A 27,666-nucleotide genomic window follows, 5' to 3' on the forward strand; every position below is an offset into this window, starting at 1 on the left:
GAGTCGTTGACAGACTCAAGTATTTCACATTGGCTTGTTTTGAATTATAAAACTGTCTGTACAAACTGTACGCATGTGTCTGTCACGCAGTGTAAGTACAGCCAAGCCATCGTTTGATAGCTAGTGTCAATAAAAGTTCTGTTGGCTGCAACATGGCATCATGAGTAAATACAACGCCAATTTTAACCATCTTCGCGTTTGTCTCCGACGCTTTTGCATATTTCCATGTGGTCTACAGCGCTTAGCATTTTTCCGTCTAGCAACAGAATTTTGTATCGACCGCGAGAAAAGCTCGCTTGCGTCAGGTTGGTAACGTGACAAAGTAGGCTACTTCTCAAACGCGTTGCCTTCCACGTGGTAACAAGATCATGCGTTGGACCAACACGCAGAATGCTTTAGCGTGAACACAAAACGCTTTTTTATGAGATGAGTCTGCTGTTTGGTACATTCTACTCGGCTGCAAAGACAGCAAATTTCTGCTCGTAAGATCACGTCATAATGGCCAAATGCAATCAAACGTGTGAAGGATAATGCCATGACATTTTGTTTGTAAGGTTAATTGTAAGCATACAGCATGTCGTGTGTTGTCATTTACTTGATCGGCTTTTGCAAAACTGGCAATCAAGCAGCATCCATTTTAATGCATCAATCTAGATAGAGTATCTCGGATCTTTTTTGAGGAGCATTAAGAAAAAGGACTTACACCCTGCAGTACTCAACACACCTGTTTTTTTTCTGACTACCAAAAGTTTATGCGCAACTGTCTTTGTAGGTATGGAGGCCAGGTACGATGAAATACATGGGTTGCTGTCTTTGGGGTCATACCCCAAAGACTATGATCGAACGCAGCGGCAGAATCTTAGGAGGTATGCCTCCAAATTCACTTTGAGAGGTCAGTAGTTTCTGTAAAATTGTAATAAATTTGATATGTAGTACAGTGCATTAGTGATTAATTTCATTGTAATTCTTCTAATTATAATTATCATTTTAATGTAAATGGAGAGCTCTTTTTTGGCACCAGGAGAGCAATTTGTGGAAAAGAAGAGGCCAGGAGTATATTTGAGGAGTTCCATGCCTCGCCCATGGGAGGGCACACAGGAATACACAAAACCCGAAGTGCCTTAGCGTCAAGGTTTTACTGGTTTGGGATGTCCGTAGACATTGAAAAATGGGTATGTATTACTGTTTGTTGCTGAAATTAATGGAAAGCAGTAATCAGGACCTTGGGAGCAGCTGTGAACACCAATTGCTGTGTTACCGTATGTGTTTACCGTATGTGTTTAAGATCCAGGAATGTGACCAGTGTCAGAAAGTGGGCAAGCCCCTTACAGCGGTGCAACCTCTGCAGTGCATCAAGGTAATAAAATGGCTACGTTACATTAGAGTGGCACTGTGCATATTATAAAAATGACTATATACATACTGGGGCTACTTTATTTCCATATCAGGTGTCAGCTGTATGCGAACTTGTGGGCATAGACCTCACTGGTCCCCTGCCCAAGACACAAAGTGGCTTCCAATATATACTGACAGCAACTGACTACTTTTCTAAGTGGGTTGAGGCTTACCCACTGAAGAGCAAGTCGGCTGCTGAGGTTGCAGAGAAGCTGGTCAGGATGGTGTACAGACATGGCTGCCCATTGCGAATACTATCAGATCAAGGCAGAGAGTTCGTCAATGAAGTAATCTCACTAATCCTAATTAGTCATCTTTGGAAAAGGACTTAACCATCTGCCTCAGTGGTGTCAACAAATAGTCTGCCTAGCATTATATCCATGTCTGAGTGAGTTAATTTCCAATTAGTTTCAATTGTATTTTGAAGCTCAATACAGGACTGTGTGAATTACTTCACATCGAGCGATCTGTAACAGCGGCCTACCACCCACAGACAAATGGCCTAGACGAAAAAACAAATGATAATATAAAAAGGTATGTGCTATCATTTTGGAGTGCAGGTGGCCAAGTGGTTAGAGCGCTTGACCGCTAAGCGAACGGTCCCTGGTTCGAGCCTCAGCTCGACGGGGATCTGGGGCTCGCTCCCTGTCCACCCAGCAGTGAATGGGGACCTGGTGGAAACACTGGGGAAGTTAAAGGCGGCGAGGAAAGGAACTGGCCACCCTACCTCACTATGCCGATGGCCCAGGACAAGTGTGCTCTCTAACAGGCACTCCCCTGATGTACGAAAAACATATATGGGACTCCCCTTTTTTTTGCTATCATTTTGTCATACACTACCAGTCAAAAGTTCTAGAACACTGCACTGTACCCCCACCCCACTTTTTAACTGACTTTTTAGCTTGTTCTGTTTCAGTTTAAAATCAGTTCATTGTGGCATCGCTCTCAGAAATGAATGCATACAACAATAAGCAACTTGAAATTGAAAAACATAATTGTGGAATCAATGCTACATACAGAATAGACCAAAATATATTCTAAACTTTTGACTAATCAAAGTAGCCACTTTAATAGATAGATAGATGACTTTCAAAACAATCTGACCAATTTTTTGTGCTTTACTATGCCTGCATTTAGAGCCCTTAGGAAACTAGTGAATGAGGAGCAAACCAACTGGGACACCTTCTTGGACGCCACGCTCTTTTCATTAAGGTCAAAGGTTCACACAACCACAAAATATACCCCATTTAAACTAATGTACGGAAGGGAAGCCCATTTCCCAGCGGAGATGCCAGCCGAGTTGCCGGTGAGTGGTGTCTTCACTATACTATCACTGAGATGTAATTAAATGCAGTGATGTAGTTAAATGTAGTGTGTGTATATTAGTCATTGCAAATATTTGTATGTCACCATAGTACAAATACTTTTGCAGTATTTTCTGAATCAACTGCTTCTGCATTTGATGTGGTACGCAGACATTATTGGAAATATTTTCCATTTTTCCGTTATTGGAAAAACTATGGCATGAAAATAATCTGTTGTGGCTTTTGCTCTTTCACATTGTGCCTCACATGCAATTTGTTTTAAAAAAAATGTATTTGCATATATGATATTGGTCATATATCATATTGGGATACTTAAACTCCTCCACTTGAGGCAGGACTTCTCCACCAACCTGGAGAGGGCAAGCCACCCTTTTCCGGTCGAGAACCATGGCCTCGGACTTGGAGGTGCTGATTCTCATCCCAGCCGCTTCACACTCGACTGCAAACCGCCCCAGTGCATGCTGAAGGTCCTGGTTTGAAGAAGCCAACAGGACAACATCATCCGCAAAAAGCAGAGATGAAATCCTGTGGTTCCCAAACAGGATTCCTTCCGGCCCCTGGCTGCGCCTAGAAATTCTGTCCATAAAAATTATGAACAGAACCGGTGACAAAGGGCAGCCCTGACGGAGTCCAACATGCACTGGGAACAGGTCTGACTTACTGCCGGCAATGCGAACCAGACTCCTGCTCCGTTCGTACAGGGACCGGACAGCCCTTAGCAAAGAGCCCCGAACCCCATACTCCCGAAGCACCCCCCACAGAATACCACGGGGGACACGGTCGAATGCCTTCTCCAGATCCACAAAGCACATGTGGACTGGTTGGGCAAACTCCCATGAACCCTCGAGCACCCTATGAAGGGTATAGAGCTGGTCCAGTGTTCCGCGACCAGGACGAAAACCGCATTGTTCCTCCTGGATCCGAGGTTCGACTATTGGTCGAATTCTCCTCTCCAGTACCCTGGAGTAAACTTTCCCTGGGAGGCTGAGAAGTGTGATTCCCCTATAATTGGAGCACACTCTCCGGTCCCCTTTCTTAAAAAGAGGGACCACCACCCCAGTCTGCCACTCCAGAGGCACTGTCCCCGACCGCCACGCGATGTTGCAGAGGCGTGTCAACCAAGACAGCCCCACAACATCCAGAGACTTGAGATACTCAGGGCGGATCTCATCCACCCCCGGTGCCTTGCCACCGAGGAGCTTGCAAACCACCTCAGTGACTTCGGCTTGGGTAATGGACGAGTCAACCTCTGAGTCATCAGTCTCAGTCTCCTCAGTGGAAGACATGACGGTGGGATTGAGGAGATCCTCAAAGTATTCCTTCCACCGCCCAACAATGTCCCCAGTCGAGGTCAACAGCTCCCCACCCGCACTGTAAACAGTGTTGGCAGAGTACTGCTTCCCCCTCCTGAGGCGCCGGACGGTTTGCCAGAATTTCTTCGAGGCCGACCGATAGTCCTTCTCCATGGCCTCCCCGAACTCCTCCCAGTTCCGAGTTTTTGCCTCCGCAACTGCCCGAGCTGCAGCACGCCTGGCCTGCCGATACCCGTCGGCTGCCTCAGGAGTCCTGGAGGTCAACATGGCCCGATAGGACTCCTTCTTCAGCTTGACGGCATCCCTTACTTCCGGTGTCCACCACCGGGTTCGGGGATTGCCGCCACGACAGGCACCGGAGACCTTGCGGCCACAGCTCCGAACAGCTGCATCCACAATGGAGGTAGAGAACATGGTCCACTCAGACTCAATGTCCCCCGCCTCCCTCGGAAGCTGGGAAAAGCTCTCCCGGAGGTGGGAGTTAAAGACCTCCCCAACAGAGTGCTCGGCCAGACGTTCCCAGCAGACCCTCACCATACGTTTGGGCCTGCCAGGTCTGTCCAGCTTCCTCCTCCACCAGCGGATCCAACTCACCACCAGGTGGTGATCAGTTGACAACTCAGCCCCTCTCTTCACCCGAGTGTCCAAGACATAGGGTCGGAGATCAGATGACACGACTACAAAGTCGATCATCGACCTCCGACCTAAGGTGTCCTGGTGCCACGTGCACTTATGGACACCCCTATGCTCGAACATGGTGTTCGTTATGGACAAACTGTGACTAGCACAGAAGTCCAATAACAAAACACCACTCGGGTTCAGATCGGGGAGGCCGTTCCTCCCAACCACGCCCCTCCAGGTGTCACTGTCATCGCCCACGTGAGCATTGAAGTCCCCCAGTAGCACAATGGAGTCCCCAGTCTGAGCACCCCTCAGTACCTCTCCCAGGGACTCCAAGAAGGCTGGATACTCTATACTGCTATTTGGCCCGTAGGCACAAACAACAGCAAGAGCCCTCTCCCCAATCTGAAGGCGCAGAGAGGCGACCCTCTCGTTCACTGGGGTAAACTCCAACACATGGCGGCTGAGCTGGGGAGCTATAAGGAAGCCCACACCTGCCCGCCGCCGCTCACCACGGGCGACTCCAGAGAAGTGGAAAGTCCAGCCCCTCTCAAGGAGCTGGGTTCCAGAGCCCAAGCTGTGCATGGAGGTGAGCCCGACTATCTCTAGCCGGTACCTCTCAACCTCCCGCACAAGCTCAGGCTCCTTCCCCCCCAGCGAAGTGACATTCCATGTCCCAACAGCCAGCCGCTGTGTCCGGGGATCAGGTCGTCGAGGCCCCTGCCTTCGACTGCCACCCAATCCACACTGCACCAAACCCCTACTGCTACCTCTGTGGGTGGTGAACCCACAGGAGGTCGGGCCCACGTCACCTCTTCGGGCTGAGCCCGGCCGGGCCCCATGGGCAAAGGCCCGGCCACCAAGCGCTCGCATACGAGCCCCAACCCCGGGCCTGGCTCCAGGGTGGGGCCCCGGCTGCGTCCTACCGGGCGACGTCACGGTCCTGGATTTTTCCTCCATAGGGGTTTTTTGGTGAACTGCTCTTGGTCTGGCCTGTCACCTAGGACCTGTCTGCCTTGGGAAACCCTAACAGGGGCATAATGCCCCCGACAACATAGCTCCTAGGATCATTCAAGCACACAAACCCCTCCACCACAATAAGGTGGCAGTTCTAGGAGGGGGTATGAATATGAATATCATATATGGTCATGGGGGTATGGTCATGAGCTTTGGGTAATGACAGAAAGAACAAGATCGCGGATACAAGCGGCTGAAATGAGTTTCCTTCGCAGGGTGGCTGGGCGCTCCCTTAGAGATAGGGTGAGAAGCACAGTCACTCGGGAGGAGCTCGGAGTAGAGCCGCTGCTCCTTCACATCGAGAGGAACCAGCTGAGGTGGCTCGGGCATCTTTTTCGGATGCCTCCTGGACGCCTCCCTGGGGAGGTGTTCCAGGCATGTCCCCCCGGGAGGAGGCCCCGGGGAAGACCCAGGACACGCTGGAGGGACTATGTCTCTCGGCTGGCCTGGGAACGCCTCGGTGTTCTTCCCGAGGAGCTGGCCGAGGTGTCTGGGGAAAGGGAAGTTTGGGCTTCCATGCTTAGACTGCTGCCTCCGCGACCCGGTCCTGGATAAGCGGAAGAAGACGAGACGAGACGAGTATTTGCATATAGGCTATTCCAAGTATTACAAGGTAACGGAAATTTTCATGAAGTGAATCAGATTTTTTTTCATGTTGTAATTGTTAAAAAAAATCTAGATTTCAACAATCACATTGCCAGCGTCAGAGTCTGTTTACTCAGACTTCGGAGACTTAAAAAAAGAGGAGCAAGAACATCTGTCGGAGTCTGTCAAAGAGAATGTTAGGAGGGGCAGGAGACACAAATGGCTAGATATGCAAAAAAACTTCAAAAAAAAAACAAAAACCAAAGAGGTCCAGTACAAGGCAGGGGATGAAGTTCTTCTCCTTAATGTGAGAAAGCGTGGGAGGAAAGGCGGAAGACTTCAACCCGACTTTACTGGTCCCTATGTGATAGAAGACATCATCGGGAAAAAGGTCACTCTCCGATCTGATGGAAAAACCTTGCAAACAACATACAGCATTGACCATATCAAGCCATATCGGAGGCCTGCAAGGGAAGTGAGCCGAAGCCCGAGCCCTCGACGAAGCCCGAGCCCACTCCAAATCCCAAGCCCTCGACAAAGCGCACACCCACTCCAAATCCCAAGACCATCAGTAATAAGGTTTGCCACAAAATTGGAGTTGAGCCCTGTTAAGCTTCCACCCAAGAGTCTGCACAGCACACAAGATGAAGGTGGCCCTAAAAATATTTGTTCTTGACCGTTTGGTCATCTGTTGCCGGTTTGGCCATCATAACAGTTGGTCCATGCTCAACCTTTAAGGCTGAATGTTCGGAGGACAAAGGTTCTAGCGGATGTTTGACTCCATAAAGTACATTACATTTTAATAGAACACATTAATTTCTATGGAATATCAAAAAAACCTTTCAGCCTTAAAGGTTAAGGACCTATTCATTTTTGGCCCGTTGGCCTTGAGTTCAATGTTGGCCCATTGGCCTTGAGTTTGATTTTGGCCCGTTGGCCTTGCTATTCCCACAGAAAATACAGTAGACTGACATGGCTAACACAAAGCATAATTTTCTTTTTAGTGCACAGGATTTGGGCAGGAAAAGATGATGGGCGTATGGAGACGGTCATTGGTCCGTACAAATTGTATGACACGTCATTTAGGACGCTGCAAGGCACACAGTGGGTGTTGGATGAGGTAAGAGCCATTAAAAAAAAATCATTTAGCTTCTTGTAGCAGTGTTGCTATATTATATCATTTAATTTGCTGACATTTCAGGTAATTGATGCTTACCTCCACTGTATCATTGAAGAACACAAGACAAGTAAAAATCACATAAGGTTACCATGCATGGTCCCATGGTTAAATATCTATACAGGGTGTCCCAATAAAATGTACACACACTTTAAATCATTGTAAAGTAGGTGTTGATTAAAATTCATGCAATTTTCAAATTGTAATAGACTTTACAGACATCACTTTATTGTTTTGTCAACACCTATTCTCGAACTGATGTATAAAGTCTACGCTATGAGACCTGCAACAGTCACTGAAAGTGAATGCACAAAATTTCCAAGAGAATTGTGTGTGATTCAGGTTGTTAGCAGTGCCTGGACCAGAATGAATGTCAGTTTGAGAACAGGTGGTGATAAAATACCAAATTAAGGTCTATACATTCTATTACAAAATTACATGAAGTTTGATAAACACATACTTTACAATGATTTAAAGTGTATACATTTTATTGGGACACCCTGTGTAATGTGTGTGTTTGTGTTTGTTTTTTCCCCCATGTATTTGCTTTTAGCAGAAACCTGTATACCACATGGATGCTGTGGTTGGAACTTCATTATTTTCAGGGAGGTTCCATTGCCTCAGTAAGGTAATGTGTTTTAAGGTTAGTGAGTGATGAGTAAATTATAAATTAAACTTAAGTGACTCTGTCAAAATAACTTGCTGCAACACGTCCCTACAGTGGAAATTTCCAGTTCATAACTTATGGTTCATAACTTCTCTGCACACTGGATTCTTGTGGTATGTTTTTGCTCAACATTTTTGGTTGTTACTGAATACCTGTTTTCTTTCTTTTCTCAAAGTGCTGGTTTGTTTATGTTGGTTAAACTTGGTTAGTTAAAATTATATATTTTTAAGATTGTCCACATCCCCACAACAACCCTGGTCCTCATGGACCCCATCGGAAATGAGGACTACTACGCCAGACAAATTCTCTGCAACTGGAGGTATTCATTTCATTTATTTATTTAAAGGACAGTGCACATTATCAAACATTTCTGTAAGTGTGCCGGTGTTAGCCAGAAGGCTAATTTTCAAGTAGTAGTCCTTTGGCAAGATGTTATGCTAAACACATGGCATAACATGGTAAACATTAAATAATACAGCAATTGATAAACAACTATAAAACATGCCATGAGATGATGTCATAATCTGTAGGGGCACATGCTCCCTAATGTACAAGTTCATGATTCTAAACCATGGATGTCCAAACTACAGCCCGCGTGCCAAATGCTATTGGCCCGGGCCGCACAATAAACTCAACTCAGTTGCACTTCTGAGTTTCACTAGATCACCATGGAACGCTGCTTCTCCACCATTTCAGTTTCAGTCTGTCAGAAGACAAATAGCAACTGAGTGTATAACATTTCAAACATAATCATGATCTTGTTGATTGTTTTAACCAGGAACTTCCTCAGAATGAGGCAGTGGGCTGCTAAGTCATGGCAGGTAAAAACTGTGGACCATCACAAACAACAGGACTCAAGCAGCTGTGGAGTTTTGGTGATGAAGGTATTAAAATTATTGTTGTGTTCATTGGCTGACAAGATGCATAATTAAGATTACTTTCCTTGTAAATGTATACAAAAATGATGTCTTTCAGTTTGCAGAAAACTTCATTTTGAGTAGTGACGCAGGACAGGTTCTAACTACAGCTGATGCTGTGATGCGTTACAGAGGGCAGATAGCATGTACCCCATCTCATCTCATTATCTCTAGCCGCTTTATCCTTCTACAGGGTCGCAGGCAAGCTGGAGCCTATCCCAGCTGACTACGGGCGAAAGGCGGGGTACACCCTGGACAAGTCGCCAGGTCATCACAGGGCTGACACATAGACACAGACAACCATTCACACTCACATTCACACCTACGGTCAATTTAGAGTCACCAGTTAACCTAACCTGCATGTCTTTGGACTGTGGGGGAAACCGGAGCACCCGGAGGAAACCCACGCGGACACGGGGAGAACATGCAAACTCCACACAGAAAGGCCCTCGCCGGCCCCGGGGCTCGAACCCAGGACCTTCTTGCTGTGAGGCGACAGCGCTAACCACTACACCACCGTGCCGCCTAGCATGTACCCTGCTAAAAAAAATCGGGGTAAGTATGACTGTCTGCAATAAAATATTTCAAGGTGTGCAGGCCCTTAAAACTTAAAGAAGGAATGTTGTAACAATTATTTGATAGGTAATCCTCTTTTGTTCAGGTGTTCAGGTCGGGGTCCCCAGCCAGAAGACTGAAGGGATGTGGTAGGGCTCCAGTGATGTCTAGACTGTGTGTGAGCCTGGTGTGCTGTGCATGTGTGCCATTTGAGACATCCAAAATGTAATCAATCAGTTTTTGTAATCAGTTTTTGTAATCAGTTTTGTAAGATTTGGTGCAAATCCGTAAACCTGTTCAAAACAAATAGTTGGCCATCTTGAAGTCTCATCTCATCTCATTATCTCTAGCCGCTTTATCCTTCTACAGGGTCGCAGGCAAGCTGGAGCCTATCCCAGCCGACTACGGGCGAAAGGCGGGGTACACCCTGGACAAGTCGCCAGGTCATCACAGGGCTGACACATAGACACAGACAACCATTCACACTCACATTCACACCTACGGTCAATTTAGAGTCACCAGTTAACCTAACCTGCATGTCTTTGGACTGTGGGGGAAACCGGAGCACCCGGAGGAAACCCACGCGGACACGGGGAGAACATGCAAACTCCACACAGAAAGGCCCTCGCCGGCCCCGGGGCTCGAACCCAGGACCTTCTTGCTGTGAGGCGACAGCGCTAACCACTACACCACCGTGCCGCCTAGCATGTACCCTGCTAAAAAAAATCGGGGTAAGTATGACTGTCTGCAATAAAATATTTCAAGGTGTGCAGGCCCTTAAAACTTAAAGAAGGAATGTTGTAACAATTATTTGATAGGTAATCCTCTTTTGTTCAGGTGTTCAGGTCGGGGTCCCCAGCCAGAAGACTGAAGGGATGTGGTAGGGCTCCAGTGATGTCTAGACTGTGTGTGAGCCTGGTGTGCTGTGCATGTGTGCCATTTGAGACATCCAAAATGTAATCAATCAGTTTTTGTAATCAGTTTTTGTAATCAGTTTTGTAAGATTTGGTGCAAATCCGTAAACCTGTTCAAAACAAATAGTTGGCCATCTTGAAGTGTTCCAATAAAATGAAATCATTCAAAATTAGTTGTGGAAGTTTATTTTCTGTGTGCTGTTGCGTTGCCAGACAAGGAGAACGGCTGGATGAATAGGAGAAAGGTAAAACTCAGTTATTTAACTCGAGTGGAGGTGGAGAAAATGAGTTTAATTCCAGAAATGGTGGACTGACACTTTAAGTGGAATGTTATGCTTCTCTGGGTTGGATGTGTTAAATGAAAGTAAGCTTTAAAAAAAGTTATTGACTGAATTAAAACTGTATTGATGCTCCAATATGTTATGCCGTTTTGTCTTGCAATAAAAATAACATTTAATTACATTGTGTAAGTGAGACATTAATTGTTCAAGTTGCTGATACTTACAAACTATAAGGTGTAGATTCTGCAAGTAAACCTTACAATCAGGAATTAGGTACCCATTACACAGCTGAAAGTAAGAGAAACCCATTTAACACCAGTAAACACAACTTTGCTCCAAGTAACCTTTACTAGCTGGTATGAAGTAAACATTACTAATTGGTTTTAAGCAACCTCAACATTCAAGTTCCAAGTAAGGATAAATATTTTCAGTGGAGATTACTTTTAAACGTAAAGATAACTTGAAAGAGAACAAGTTATATTACTTCATTTATTTGAGGCAACGAGTTTCCACATTTTTTTCAAGTAAGCTTAACTTATTCTTTTTTACAGTGAGTGTAGTATATTCTGGTGGGGTCATTTGAATTGTCAAAACTTCCTACATTCATATGTTAATGTAAAGGCATATTCTGATGGTCATTGAGTTGTCAGAAAGTCCTGCATTCATATATTAAAGTAAAAGAATATTCTGACGAGGTCATTTGAACTGTCAGAACGTCCTACACTCCTATTTTAATGTAGAAGCATATGTCAGAACACCCTACATTCATATATTGTAAAAACATATTCCGATGGTCATTTGAATAGTCAGAACGTCCTACTTACTGTAGAAGCATATTCTGAAGGGGTCATATGAGTTGTGAGAATGTCCTGCGGCGTCATTTGAATTGTAATAACGTCCTACACTCATTTTAATAGAGCAAATGGTACTTGTGAATAGTGACAAAAAAACTATTAATTCTACATATTCTGACAGGGTCAATTGAAGAGTCAGAGCGTCCTAGATTCATATGAATGTAAAAGCATATTCTGACGGAGTCGTTTGAACTGTCAGAGCGTCCTACATTAATATATGAACGTAAAAGCATATTCTGAAAGAGTCGTTTGAACTGTCAGAGTGTCCTACATTAATATATGAACGTAAAAGCATATTCTGACGGAGTCGTTTGAACTGTCAGAGCGTCCTACATTAATATATGAATGTAAAAGCATATTCTGACGGAGTCGTTTGAAGTGTCAGAACGTCCTACATTAATATATGAATGTAAAAGCATATTCTGACGGAGTCGTTTGAACTGTCAGAGCGTCCTACATTAATATATGAATGTAAAAGCATATTCTGACGGAGTCGTTTGAACTGTCAGAGCGTCCTACATTAATATATGAACGTAAAAGCATACCTATTTTGACAGACTCGTTTGAACTGTCAGAGCGTCCTACATTAATATATGAACGTAAAAGCATATTCTGAAAGAGTCATTTGAACTGTCAGAGCGTCCTACATTAATATATGAACATAAAAGCCTATTCTGACGGAGTCGTTTGAACTGTCAGAGCGTCCTACATTAATATATGAACGTAAAAGCATATTCTGACGGAGTCGTTTGAACTGTCAGGACGTCCTACATTAATATATGAATGTAAAAGCATATTCTGACGGACTCGTTTGAACTGTCAGAGCATCCTACATTAATATATGAACGTAAAAGCATATTCTGACGGAGTCGTTTGAACTGTCAGGACGTCCTACATTAATATATGAACGTAAAAGCATATTCTGACAGACTCGTTTGAACTGTCAGAGCGTCCTACATTAATATATGAACGTAAAAGCATATTCTGACGGAGTCGTTTGAACTGTCAGGACGTCCTACATTAATATATGAACGTAAAAGCATATTCTGAAAGAGTCGTTTGAACTGTCAGAGCGTCCTACATTAATATATGAACGTAAAAGCATATTCTGACGGAGTCGTTTGAACTGTCAGAGCGTCCTACATTAATATATGAAGTAAAAGCATATTCTGACGGAGTCGTTTGAACTGTCAGGACGTCCTACATTAATATATGAATGTAAAAGCATATTCTGACGGAGTCGTTTGAACTGTCAGAGCGTCCTACATTAATATATGAACGTAAAAGCATATTCTGACGGAGTCGTTTGAACTGTCAGGACGTCCTACATTAATATATGAACGTAAAAGCATATTCTGACGGAGTCGTTTGAACTGTCAGAGCGTCCTACATTAATATATGAACGTAAAAGCCTATTCTGACAGAGTTGTTTGAACTGTCAGGACGTCCTACATTAATATATGAACGTAAAAGCATATTCTGACGGAGTCGTTTGAACTGTCAGGACGTCCTACATTCATATGAATTCTGACAGGGTTGGTGGACGTTGTATCAATGTAGAAGCATGTTCTTTGCAGAGGGAAAAACCGCGAACTATGACTAAAAGTTAAAGTTGAAACACACTGTAGGATTTCCTGCAATGTAGGACTGCTCGACAGACATGTCTGACAGCCCCTCATACCGTAGGACGCTTCGCGGATGTAGGACCGTTTATCAGAACACTGGATACTCGGCTAAAACGAGTATCTGGTATGGATAAAGCACTTTTGCCGAGTACGAGTATTATACGAGTAATACGAGTCAATATCTGTGCTCGGACTGAATGAAAATCCTCACACAGCATCACAGCGCCCCTCCCCTACACACACTGCTCTGCTCACTCACACAGAGAACAGCTCTCTGTCTCTCCCTCAGTCACTCAGGTTTGTGGCTCTTTTCTGTTAACATTTCGGGTTTCTTCAGCTTCAAGTTTGTTTTTATTTCAGTTTGTACTTACTTATAACCAGTAGAGTTCTGGTAAACATGGGTTCGTTCAGACGTGGTGCTTGGTAGAAAGCGACTTGCGTTGCCTCTCTGCCTGTCGGAGTTTTTTCTTTTTTTAACCGTCGGTTAAAAACAGTTTTATTTTTTTTACTTCACACATTGAGTGTCTGACACTTTCTTGCTGTAATTCATGTAAAAATAAAGGTAGTAGTGGTATAAGTATTACAAATTAAGCTACACTCTCTCTCGCTCTCTGCCGGTGTTCTGATAAACGGTTCTGATAAACGGTGTTCTGATAAACGGTCCTAACCAGTTTTATTTTACTTCACTCACTGAGTGTCTGACACTTTCTAGGTAGTAGTGGTGTAAATAATATTACAAATTAAGCTACACACACACACACACACACACACACACACACACACACACTCACACTCACCTGGTGTGGAAATAAAAAAAAGAAAAAAGAACCAAAAATAAAAAAATCACACTGATCATAAAAAAATTAAAAGTTAAAAAAGAAAGTTATGTTGACTATGAAAACTCTTGTTCATTTCATTTCAGAATTTCAACCGCATGTGTTGTATTCATTGTTGCAAAACTTGTTCTGTAAATAGTTCGTTTGCTATCGTGATCAAAACCATTGATCTGAAGCTCAATGCTGATGCTGTCCTGTAAATAGTTTTCTAATCAGCAATAAATATAACAATTTCTGATCAACCCATATCAATTGCATGCTTAAAATAACATACTGGTTAAAGCCCCGCCCATTTCAAGACAACCAGACCCACTTCACTCCGAGTACGGATACGGATACAGATAATTCATATGGTTAACAGATGCAGATAATGCTGTACTTGCTCATCCCTACTTACAAGTATACTTGGTACACAAAAGTATACTTAAGAAAATATATTTTAACTTTACTTAAGTATACTTAATAAAATTAACTTGAAGTATACTTTTTTTTTGATAAGGGAAGCTCCTTGCTTATGTGTAAGCCTGGAGTTCAGAAAAATTGTCCTGCATGTAAAGACATCCTACAAAGGGTATCTGGTTATTTAGCACAAAAGTCTTTTAGCACAAGTCTAAAATCTTTTAGCACAAGTTCTTAAGTCTCTTAGTACAACTCTGTGTTCTTTAGCACAACTCTGAATTATGGTCACAATAATTGAAAAAAAAATTACTCGGCTTGATATAAGAAGAGGTTTATTATGATTGCTTAGGGACTGGAAGCTGGAATTTCTGCTACTGTGCATGTTAAGGATCAGTTGTTGATCCCTGAAACGTGGACTGAAAATCTGATTCTTTGGGTATCTTTGGATATTTGTAGTTAAACCAAAACAAGCCTTAAATTGTGGGCACCTTCATAGGTAACTTTAGTCACTTCTGATCATATCACAAGCTGGCGGAGTGGGAAAATACAATCATTCATTTTCGATCAGAATCTCTACAACTTTCATAAAAAAAATCCATCAAACATCTTTAAACATGATCAGTAAGTATTCATAATAAAGATGAAGTGTTCTTGGATCTTATGCTAAAGAACATAGAGTTGTGCTAAGAGACTTTAGAACTTGTGCTAAAAGACTTTGGATTTGTGCTAAAAGACTTGTCCTAAAAGCTAAAAGTGCTTCTGCACACGTGCTTCACTTTTGCATGGCCGAACATGCATGTTTCTTTTTACAGATGCAGCACAAAATAGATGCACTATTGCCTTATTTATAAGATATAGACGTACGGTACTGTGCAAAAATCTTACGCACATGTAAATAAATGCTGTAGACCAAAAGTGGCTTAAAAATAATGAAATTAAATGTTTCAACATTAAAAAATATTAACAGTATTCACAGTAAGCCATAATAAATGAAACAAAGGCAATATTTGGTGTGAGATGACCTTTGCTTAAAAAAAAAGAAGTAGTCTGAGGTCCAGTGAGTGCAGTTTGATAAGGAAATGAGCTGTAGGTTTTACAGAGCATCTTACATCACCAGCCACAGTTCTTCTGAACACTTTGACTGTCACACTCACTTCTTCATTTTGCACCAAAAGAGAAACCCAGCAGCCTTCATTATGTTTTCCTTTTTTACTCTGAAAAGTGGTCTCTTATGTAACATGCTGTTCAGATACAAACTTCTTTTTCTGTAACATTTAATTTTGTGCTGGAACACCCCCCCGAATGTTTGGAACGCTAAAATGTTTTTGTACTGACTTGATAATGTAGAAGTCATAAAATAGAAATCTATAATAAAGTTTGTATGGAAAAAAGGAAATGGGGTGTCTAAGACTTTTGCACAGTACTGTAAATGATTTATCATAGGAAAGTTTGATAAGGTAGGAGACACTGTCAGAAGCACCTGCCCTGGGACTTTATCTCATCAGCTGTTGTGTTTATGCAAAAATTAGTTCAAACACATGGTGGCAGTAAAAATACATTAGCATCAAAAGTACTTTTTTCTTGCTTTAATACAAGAAGTGGAAGTTCATCAAGGCTTATTTATCAAACTTTTATAGGAACATGCAATATGAGAATAAATGAAAAATGAACTATCATTAAAAGACTGCATATATGTTTTCTGTAGGGCGGCATGGTGGTGTAGTGGTTAGCGCTGTCGCCTCACAGCAAGAAGGTCCGGGTTCGAGCCCCGTGGCCGGCGAGGGCCTTTCTGTGCGGAGTTTGCATGTTGTCTGCGTGGGTTTCCTCCGGGTGCTCTAGTTTCCCCCAAAGACATGCAGGTTAGGTTAACTGGTGACTCTAATTTGACCGTGAATGGTTGTCTGTGTCTATGTGTCAGCCCTGGTGACTTGTCCAGGGTGTACCCTGCCTTTTGCCCGTAGTCAGCTGGGATAGGCTCCAGCTTGCCTGCGACCCTGTAGAACAGGATAAAGTGGCTAGAGGAGATGAGATGAGGTTTTTCTGTATTTTGTATTTTCTACATTGTAGAACAATACTGAAGACAGCAAAACTACGAAATAACATCTAGGACGTGTATAGAATTATGTGGAAAATAAAAAAAAGTAAAAAAAAACCCCACATATCTATGTTTGGGGGCAGCACGGTGGTGTAGTGGTTAGCACTGTCATCTCGTAGCAAGAAGGTCCTGGGTTCGAGCCCAGTGGCCAGCGAGGGCCTTCCTGTGTGGAGTTTGCATGCTGTCTGCGTGGGTTTCCTCCGGGTGCTCCGATTTCCCCCACAGTCCAAAGACCAGGTTAGGTTAACTGGTGACTCTAAATTGACCGTAGGTGTGAATGTGAATGTGAAGGGTTGTTTGTCTCTGTGTCAGCCCTGTGATGATCTGGCGACTTGTCCAGGGTGTACCCTGGCTCTCGCCCATAGTCAGCTGGGATAGGCTCCAGCTTGCCTGCGACCCTGTAGAACAGGATAAGTGGCTACAAATAATGGATGGATGTTTGATATTTTAGATTCTTCAAAGTTTCCAGTGTTTACCTAGAAGCTTTGCACACTATTGTCATTATCTTAACCAGCTTCATGAGGTAGTCACCTGGAATGCTTTTCAATTAACAGGTGTGTCTTGTTATAGTCCCTGTATTTGTCCACAATAATCAAAGAATGTTGCAAACTTGGTGCATGAACATCTCCACAAATCGTTATTTCCAGCTGCTGACACAGAACCCCTTAAATTCCTTCTCATGCTAGCAAGGAACAGAATGTTCTGGTTCAGCAATAAAATGTCCCTTATCTGTTTTATGTGGTTCAAACTGATTCTTCTTTTCTGTTCTGTTTTGTCCTGTTCTCTCCCCTCCTTTTTCATCCCAAAGGTGTTCAGTGGGGTGAAGTCATGTCCCTGTGCAGGACACTCGAGACCTTCCACAATAAACTTGCAAATCATGGAGCTCACATAACCACGTGTTAGTCCACATACTTATGGCCTTATAGTGTAGTTTGTAATTAAACACATGTTTTAAAATATAGAATGGACTCTTCCCAGAGGTTTTAACACTCAGTCATCATGTGGATCATCTTGCTAATAACCTTCTCCCTGTCTTTTGGTGCAGATATAAATAAACTATATTACACAGCTCAGTAATGTTGTTTTAGGTGACTTCTCAGTTACACTAGACTGTAGCTTTACTCTGAGAACAAGTGCACATAGAAAAGTGTTTTCTCTGGAGTGCTTCTTTCCTGCTCTTATAGTGTTAATGGATCTAGTTTACAGCGTCATCCAGATGGTATTCTTACAAACTGGACAACAGGGTTAACAGGGTGCTGTTGGAAAAGAGGTTTTGAACCCGTATACTACAAGTGAAATGGCTTTGAAGTATACAACTCCAACTGTCCAGCTTCTGTGAGCCTGTACTGAGTGTAGCGTCAGATTCCTGTTCTTGGTTTACAGGAGTGGAACCTGATGTGCTCTTCTGCTGTTGTAGCCCATCGGCCTTAAAGGTTGATATGTGTTCCGAGATGCTTTTCTGCTCTCCACGGTTGTAAAGAGTGGCTGACCACTCTCATCCCTCATGTAAACTCTAATCTTGTTACTGTCCCTTGTTCTTAGACTAATCCATTACATGCAGCACTCACTACTGATTGTATTTTGATTATGGTCACTGACTTGCTGTGGATAAAACCCTGGCTCGGTTTGTCTTATCACTCCAGATGGTTTTCATTCCTCTGCCACATCCAAAATACTTTAATTTGGAGAAAGGTGAGGAATTTTGTCATGAAAAATAAATGGTTAACCTTCTGAATTAAAAATTAAAGATGAAAAAACAAAAACACATTGTGCTTTATATACAGTACCATTTTGAATGTTTGTACACCCCTACTCTACTCATTCATAGGTTTTTCTGTACTTTGAGAATTTTCTACATTGTAGAACAATGCTGAAGGCATCAAAACTATGACGTAACATCTGAAACATATAGTATGGAGTTATGTGGTAAACAAAAAAGTGTTAAATGTTTAATATTTTAGATTCTTCAAAGTATCCAACTTTTACCTTGATGACAGCTTTAGACACTGGAATCACCTGGAATGCTTTTCAATTAACAGGTGTGCCTCGTCAAAAGTTAATTAGTGGACGAGTTTCTTGCCTTCTTAATGCGTTTGAGATCAAACAGTAAATAGGAAATAATAAAAATACAGTAAATAGCCCTATTCCACACCACAACTGTAGTAATCCGTACATATTACGTCAAGAACCGCTTGACTAAGTAAAGAGAAATGACATTCATCAATACTTTAAGACATGAAGAGTCTTTTAATTAATAGAAATGAAGAAAAAACATTGAATTAGAAGGTGTGTCCAAACTTTTGACACTTATATATTATGTGGGTATCTCCAGAAACAAAAAGTAATCTAGTATATATAGGATATTAAACAGTTGCGCGAAGATATGAAATTTATCTTTGAGTGGTGAGTGATATATTTTTCAACACGAGAAGATAAACTTCATATCTTCGCACCACCGTGTAATGTTCTTTATATTATATGGATACATCCACAAAAAAATAATTAAAAAACCCCTGCAAGTTAATCAAAAGAATTTTAATTTTGAACTGATTCGCCATTTTAACAACTGGCTCGCCATTTAGTCAGTGGGAAAACACTGGGAGTGAGGTAATCAGAGTGAAATATCAGGAATTATTATACATACAGGACACTTTTTCGATGGAATAAAAACATGTTCTATTCCCTTCTAGCGGGAATTCATTTGGTTTGATAGCATGCAATATTGTTAGCATATCGTTTATCCTATGTGTATTATGTCACTCTACCCAATGGAGAATGAGCGTTGAATATGGTTTACGATATTGCATGGTTGACAAGACAACATGATGTCACATATCGGAGACGTAAAACTTCCGCGCTAGCGAGCGACTGGAACAATTTGTAAACAAACATGGCTGCCAGGTTTGCTTTGTTAAATACAGAAGATTTTGAGAGAATTTTGAAAGAGAAAGACACATTGAACACCCGAAAGGAATGTATTATTATAATAATAATAATAATATTGGCTGGATATTTTTCGTGGTATATCAGATATATTCCATTCAGCTACATATCTTCGACTCATTCAGGATCATGCTAGCTGAATGGAATATATCTGATATACCACTCAGTGCCAGCCAATATTATCACTCAGGTCCGCGATGTATTTCATATGAAAAATGCAAGTTTTTTAACATGACAATACAAACTTCATATCTTCAAGCTAACATGTGATTTTCTTTTTATAATATCAACACATTCATAAACAAAAAGTGCCCAAATTTATCAAAACAATTCATGGATTTCCTCATGAGTGACATATAGAGATTTATGTCATGGTTTTGGATCTCCATGTCCTGGATGACACTCGGATGAAAAATACGAGTGTCAGCATATACAGTACTAGTTCAAAAGAGAAAAGGTGTTTTGAGAACATTTGGCCTGATTCCAATAGAGCAAAGGTTTGCTGCACGTTGCAGGCAGCAGGCAGAAAATCTCGATGTACACTCACTTACAATGAGCCAGCTCATCACCCCATTGCTGTCTAATTCCCACAGTGCTAGACTATGGAATGAGAGAATCATTTGTCCCCGGGCCAACCGGGAATGATGTGCAGCAGCTCAGGCAGGGCATTACAGATTGCTCCATGGAACTGTTAGTTACAAGTACAGTGGTGCTTGAAAGTTTGTGAACCCTTTAGAATTTTCTGTATTTCTGCATAAATATGACCTAAAACATCATCAGATTTTCACACAAGTCCTAAAAGTAGATAAAGAGAATCCAGTTAAACAAATGAGACAAAATATTATACTCGATCATTTATTTATTGAGGAAAATGATCCAATATTACATATCTGTGAGTGGCAAAAGTACGTTGTATGTGAACCTTTGCTTTCAGTATCTGGTGTGACCCCCTTGTGCAGCAATAACTGCAACTAAATGTTTCTGTAACTGTTGATCAGTCCTGCATACCAGCTTGGAGGAATTTTAGCCCATTCCTCCGTACAGAACAGCTTCAATTCTGGGATGTTGGTGGATTTCCTCACATGAACTACTCGCTTCGGATCCTTCCACAACATTTTGATTGGATTAAGGTCAGGACTTTGACTTGGCCATTCCAAAACATTAACTTTATTCTTCTTTAACCATTCTTTGGTAGAACGACTTGTGTGCTTAGAGTCGTTGTCTTGCTGCATGACCCACCTTCTCTTGAGATTCAGTTCATGGACAGATGTCCTGACATTTTCCTTAAGAATTTGCTGGTATAATTCAGAATTCATTGTTCCATCAATGAGGGCAAGCCGTCCTGGCCCAGATGCAGCAAAACAGCCCCAACCCATGATACTACCACCACCATGTTTCACAGATGGGATAAGGTTCTTATGCTGGAATGCAGTGTGTTCTTTTCTCCAAACATAACACTTCTCATTTAAACCAAAAAGTTCTATTTTGGACTCATCTGTCCACAAAACATTTTTCCAATAGCCTTGTCCACGTGATCTTTAGCAAACTGCAGACGAGCAGCAATGTTCTTTTTGGAGAGCAGTGGCTTTCTCCTTTCAACCCTGCCATGCTCACCATTGTTGTTCAGTGTTCTCCTGATGGTGGACTCATGAACATTAACATTAGCCGATGTGAGAGAGGCCTTCAGTTGCTTAGAAGTTACCCTGGGGTGCTTTGTGACCTCACTGATTATTACACGCCTTGCTCTTGGAGTGATCTTTGTTGGTTGACCACTCCTGGGGAGGGTAACAATGGTCTTGAATTTCCTCCATTTGTACACAATCTGTCTGACTGTGGATTGGTGGAGTCCAAACTCTTTAGAGATGGTTTTGTAACCTTTTCCAGTCTGATGAGCATCAACAACACTTTTTCTGAGGTCCTCAGAAATCTCCTTTGTTCGTGCCATGATACATTTCCACAAACATGTTGTGAAGATCAGACTTTGATAGATCCCTGTTCTTTAAATAAAACAGGGTGCCCACTCCCACCTGATTGTCATCCCATTGATTGAAAACACCTGACTCTAATTTCACCTTCAAATTAACTGCTAATCCTAGAGGTTCACATACTTTTGCCACTCACAGATATGCAATATTGGATCATTTTCTTCAATAAATAAATGACCAAGTATAATATTTTTGTCTCATTTGTTTAACTGGGTTCTCTTTATCTACTTTTAGGGCTTGTATGAAAATCTGATGATGTTTTAGGTCATATTTATGCAGAAATATAGAAATTCTAAAGGGTTCACAAACTTTCAAGCACCACTGTAGATAATATCAAATCCCGAAAGCGGCTCATGTGCCAATTGTTGTTCTGTGTGGAATAATCAGCCTGATTAAAGAATACTGTTATCTGGGACAAGTCTTGGAGAACTGATTTACTGCTTCCAGTGTGATAGTGTTATCTTCAGATGGAGCTCTGCAATAAAAAGTGCAACGTGAGATGTGATTAAGGAAGCAAAATTAGCAAAGCACTCCTGGTGGGAGGGATGGCGTACTCTCTGTCCTGTCAATTTCCATGACATGAGCAAATTGTAGGCTTCTTTGAGGGCAAGGACTGTAAAAATATATTTGGAAAAACTTTTGGTGTATGAATGATTTGGTGTATTGGTGTACGAATTATTGTAAAGTTCAAACTGAAACTGACAAATACTGTCGCTGTCTGTGAAATCTTACTGCGTTCAGTTTATGGTCAGAACTAATCACACAGTAATTTTGATAAGAGTCATCAAATTAGTACGTCATTGTTTTGGAAATAATAATGGTTAATCATTAAAGATGAAACAACCAGCCAGAGGTTTATGAGTAATCACAGTCCCAGTGCTGAAGTCTTGAAATTATTGAATTAGATGTGAGAGATGTTAAAAACGATTTTCAGGCAAAACCCGGTGAGAACACCATTGTCCAGCCATATGGTGGTTGTGAGAATGTAGTGTTGTGGCTTCACAGCACCAAGACCTTTGGGTTAGTGTTGGGTTTTGTCCAGGGTCTCCATTTTCTTTTTTCTGTCAAAAAACAAAACAAAATCATGAGGGTTGGCAGATTGTTTCCGCTAAATTGCCAGTAGGTGTGAATGAGTGTGTGAATATGTGTGCATGATGATTATCCACCGCAATCCTGACAAGGAATTAGAAGATTAGAATGAAGACATGACAGTTAAAATCTCGAGCAATGTTACTTGCATTGGTTGGACTCTATATAATGAAAATACACCGATCAACCATAACATTAAGTGCTCCAAGGATCCAAAGGACAACCAGTGAACCAGTGACAGAATCATGGGTGTTGAAGGCTCAATGATTTACATGGGGCACAAAGGCTACAACATATAATCCAGTCCCACAGAAGAGCCACTGGAGCACAAACTGCTGACAACGTTAATTTTGGCACCTTTCTGTTTTAGCCAGCATTAACTTTCAGTTCATTGGTTGTTGTTTGGATCCTTGGACCACTTTTGGTAGGTACTAACCGCTGCATACCGGGAACACCTCACAAGATGTGCCATTTTGGAGATGCTCAGACCCAGTCATCTCACCATCACAATTTGGCCCTTGTCAAAGTCGCTCAGGTCCTTACGCTTGCCCATTTTTCCTGCTTCCGACACATCAACTTCAAGAACTGACCATTTGCCTGCTGAATAATATACCCCACCCCTTAACAGGTGCCACTGTAATGAGATAATCAGTGTTATTCACATCACCTGTTAGTGGTCGTAATGTTATCACTGATTGGTGTAAATCCCATGTCTGGTAGATTAGCTTTTAGGGAGCATCAAAAAGTTGTACCCATTGGGAATCACTGAGAGCAAAATACAATCTATAATCTGATGTTCTGCAAAAGGTTTCGACATTATTTATTACAATTTTAAACATAAACACAGTGCAATGAAAAGCATTTGCTGGGCAAACTTCAACCTGAGACCAAACCTGGGCTTATAAGAGTTCCACAAAGTATGTAATGATTAAGGAAACCTAATCCCTGCTCTCTTACAGAGCTCCATTGTCAGTTTCTCAGCAGGCCTGTTGGGTTCACACTGTGTCGGGTTTCAGCAAGACCAACAGTTTTACCCCTCCATCCATGGCTTCCTCATACTTTTGTCTTGACATTTTCTTTCTTTCTTTCTTTCTTTCTTTCTTTCTTTCTTTCTTTCTTTCTTTCTTTCTTTCTTTCTCTCTCTCTCTCTCTCCCCCTTTCTCTTAGTTCATTAACACTGTGATATGTTATCTCTGCTTATCTAGCTACAGGATATTTTACTGTTCGTCAAACTCATTGTTTCTTAGTTCACCGTCTCAGAATAGCCTCAGAAACAACCGATACCTCAGACCTCTTTAAAAGAAGTCAGTTTAGTCATATTTTAGTATGTGCCCTAAACCTAAATTTTCCTCCTGTACAATGATATAGAAAACTTGTTTAGAAAGATTTTTTTTTGGGGGGGGGGGGGGGGGGGAATCAACCTGGCAGCACATTAACCAGGGGTGCCAATAATAGTGGCACATGTTTTTTGGTTGAAAATGAATTATTTCTTGATGAGGGATTTGCTTTTCTCTGAATAAGTTTACTTCAATTAAAGCTTGGATTTTTCTCATTTTTTCAGTGTGAGATGAAGCGAATTCACCAAAAGGTGGATTTTTTTCTAACCCTTTTTATTAATTGTGGCAGTTCGTGAGAGTGGGAGGAGCACAGAAGATGGCAGGACAGAACTAAGTTTCGTAAACCATTTTATTTTTCACACTTTTCAGTGGTCTCTCAGAAAACACAGACAGACACTTGCACACACACATCTGGTGTCTGGTTCGGGAGAGAGCTCTCCTCTGCTCTCGCTCTCTCCTTAAATAGGGCGCGGTCACTGGGGAAGACACACAAACACACGTTAATCAGCATCAGGTGCAGTGATTCTGCCACTTACCTTCCCTGACTCCATCCTCCGGTCACAGACCGATGCTTGACCACGCCCCTGCTGCCACATACCCCCACCGCCCGACTCAGGCCGGGCGGCCGTCCGGCCTGCAGCCGACTCCCCCTCCCTTGACAGGAGAGGAAGTCCGCCATGACCATCTGCGCCCCCAGCCTGTGGATCGCCTTGAAGTTAAAGGGCTGGAGTGCCAGATACCAACGGGTGATCCGCGCGTTGGCTTCCTTCATGCGGTGGAGCCACTGGAGGGGCGCATGGTCCGAACAGAGGGTGAAAGGGCGTCCCAACAGGTAGTAACAGAGGGCGAGGACCGCCCACTTGATTGCTAGGCACTCCTTCTCAATAGTGCTGTAACGCCCCTCACGCACCGACAGCTTCCTACTGATATACAGCACGGGGCAGTCCTCCCCCTCCACCTCCTGAGACAAAACAGTCCCCAGCCCTCTGTCCGACACATCCGTCTGTAACATAAAGAGGAGAGAAAAATCAGGGGAGTGTAACAGTGGCCCCCCACACAGTGCAGCCTTCACCTCAGAAAAAGCCCGCTGGCATTACTCCGTCCACTGGACCAGATCTGGTGCCCCCTTTTTAGTCAGATCAGTCAGTGGGCTGGTGATGTCCGAATAATTAGGTATAAGCCTACAATAGTAGCCAGCCAGCCCCAGGAACTGTCTCACCCCCTTTTTGGTCTTGGGCCTTGGGCAGGCCGCAATTGCTGCCGTCTTGTTAATTTGGGGACGCACCTGCCCATTGCCCAAGTGGAAGCCCAGATACCGTACTTCCACCCACCCAATCGCACACTTCTTCGGGTTGGCTGTGAGACCCGCTCGCCTCAGTGACCTAAGGATGGCCCTCAGGTGTTGTAGATGCCGTGGCCAGTCATTACTATAAATAATGATGTCGTCAAGGTATGCTGCCGCATAGGTGGTGTGGGGGCGGAGGACCCTATCCATTAGCCGCTGAAACGTAGCGAGCGCCCCAAACAGCCCAAAAGGAAGTGTGACAAACTGGTGTAAGCCAAGTGGTATGGAAAAGGCCGTTTTTTCTCGGGATAATGGAGTCAAGGGGATCTGCCAATAACCCTTTGTCAAATCCAGTGTCAAGTAAAAGCGAGCCATGCCTAGTCGATCGAGCAACTCATCAATACAAGGCATTGGGTACGCGTCGAATTTAGACACCGCATTGACTTTTCTATAGTCTACACAGAACCGGACCGACCCGTCGGCCTTGGGTACCAAGACCACCGGGCTGCTCCAGTCACTGTGGGACTCCTCGACGATGCCCATTTCGAGCATGGCCTCGAGTTCTTCCAGAACCACTTTTTTCTTGTGTTCAGGTAGCCTGTAAGGGCGGCTACGCACTACCACCCCCGGGGGCGTCTCAATGTGGTGCTCTATGAGGTCGGAGCAGCTGGGCAGGGGCGAGAACACGTCTGAAAACTCGGTCTGCAACTGGGCAACCTCCGCAAGTTGGGTCGGGGAGAGGTGGTCTCCACAGGGGACCGGAGAGGTACGTGATGCCAATGCTCCCTTTTGAACCTCTGGCCCCAGCTCCGCCTTCTCTGGAACCACTGACACCAACGCCATGGGGACCTCCTCGTTCCAGAGTTTGAGCAGATTGAGGTGGTAAATCTGTAGCGCCCCACTCCTGTCCGTTCGCCTCACCTCATAGTCAACGTCCCCGACTCGCCGTGTGACCTCAAAGGGTCCTTGCCACTTGGCGATCAATTTGGAGCTCGATGTGGGCAACAGTACAAGTACTTTATCTCCCAGTGCGAACTTCCTAAGGTGCGTACCCCTGTCATACATACGGGTTTGCCGTTCTTGGGCCTGCTGCAAATTCTCCTGGGGGGGGGTGCTATTGAGCGAGCAATGGAGTAGGACGTATGTGGTTTGAGCTCCCGCTAAGCTTTTGTTTTATTTCTAATTAAGGTTCGCCTTGCATTACAAAACACTGTGAAATTGACTCCAAGCGTTTGTTAAGGTTAAAACTACAGTTTAGATTTAGGTTGATGGCCTCAAAACCATACGACTTGCGTAAATATTCATACAAACCGTCGAGCAGCACAAGGCCCGACGCGGCCCTGACCTCAAGCTCCACCACACAGGCCGCGACTCCGCTTCAATCAGAACAAACCGCGAAGATGGACGCTGAAGCCCTGAAAAATGATATTCTCCTCTCGTTGAAGGCGGACATTGCGCAGGTGATAAAATCAGAAGTAAAAAATGCACTTGCAGAAGATTTCAACTTTCTTAAGAGCGAGTTACAAACCGTCAGAGGGGAGATAAAAAACAACACGATAGCGATTCACTCTGAACTCAACACAATGAAGGCTACAATCAAGGAGATGGAAGGCGGGTTGAATACGTGTTCAGACGAGGTGATGGCTTTGCAGACTACGGTATCCGAACTGAAAGCAGAGGTGAAGGGGCTTCGGCAGAAATGTGAGGATATGGAGGGAAGATTAAGGAGGTGCAACATCAGAATCCTGGGGGTGGCAGAGACGAATGGTTCATGCTCCACAACATCGGTCTCAAATCTGCTGAAAGAAGCGTTACATTTGGATAAGGATGTGTTTGTGGACCGCTCACATAGGAGCTCGGCACCGAAGAGATCAGATGGGAAACCGCGCGCCATAGTTGCTAAGCTCCACTACTATCAGGACTGTGTAGAGGTGCTTAAACGTGCCCGCACCAATACCCCAATCCGATTCAATGGGGAGACAATTGCCATCTTTCCAGATTACACCGCAAGCGTCGCTAAAGCCAGGGCAGCGTTCAACAACGTGAGGAAACTGTTGCGCAACCACCAGGGTGTCCGGTATGGCATAATGTTCCCAGCCAAGCTGCGCATTACGCACAACGGAGAGGAGAGGGAGTTCACGGATGCAGTCAAAGCAATGGCCTACGTGAAGAAGAATATTACCCAAACAGAGATGTGAATGTGAGACTGAGTTTTACTCATGTAGCATTTAGAGCTGTATAACTTACCTACCCCAAGGAAACAATATATTTTTTATTTTTGTATGGTGGCAAATGTAGCCTAAATGGCTAGACTTTTCTGTTTATTTTTGTTTTTGCCTTTTTCCTCTGATATTTGGGGTAGGTTGATACTTGTTCAAATAGCCTAATACTGAGGGGGGGAATAAGAAAAGGAAATTGAGGCCTGTAACTGTTACTGCCAATGCTGCTACA

The 27,666-nt window shown here is 43.2% G+C and overlaps 1 protein-coding gene across 1 annotated transcript in view; it reads left to right on the plus strand.

Moving 5' to 3' along the window:
• The first annotated feature begins 6,295 nt into the window (after positions 1–6,295).
• The window catches only part of slc13a5a (solute carrier family 13 member 5a), a 76,618-nt gene continuing 55,247 nt past the window's right edge, over positions 6,296–27,666 (plus strand). Inside the window, exons 1-4 of the mRNA XM_060935230.1 lie at positions 6,296–7,376; positions 7,987–8,213; positions 8,331–8,419; positions 8,879–8,984. Coding sequence (XP_060791213.1) covers positions 8,178–8,213; positions 8,331–8,419; positions 8,879–8,984 — 231 coding nt within the window. The 5' untranslated portion in view covers positions 6,296–7,376; positions 7,987–8,177. The remainder of the gene's footprint in view (positions 7,377–7,986; positions 8,214–8,330; positions 8,420–8,878; positions 8,985–27,666) is intronic.

This window comes from Neoarius graeffei, chromosome 12 (assembly GCF_027579695.1).
Source record: "Neoarius graeffei isolate fNeoGra1 chromosome 12, fNeoGra1.pri, whole genome shotgun sequence".
Lineage (NCBI taxonomy): Eukaryota > Metazoa > Chordata > Actinopteri > Siluriformes > Ariidae > Neoarius > Neoarius graeffei.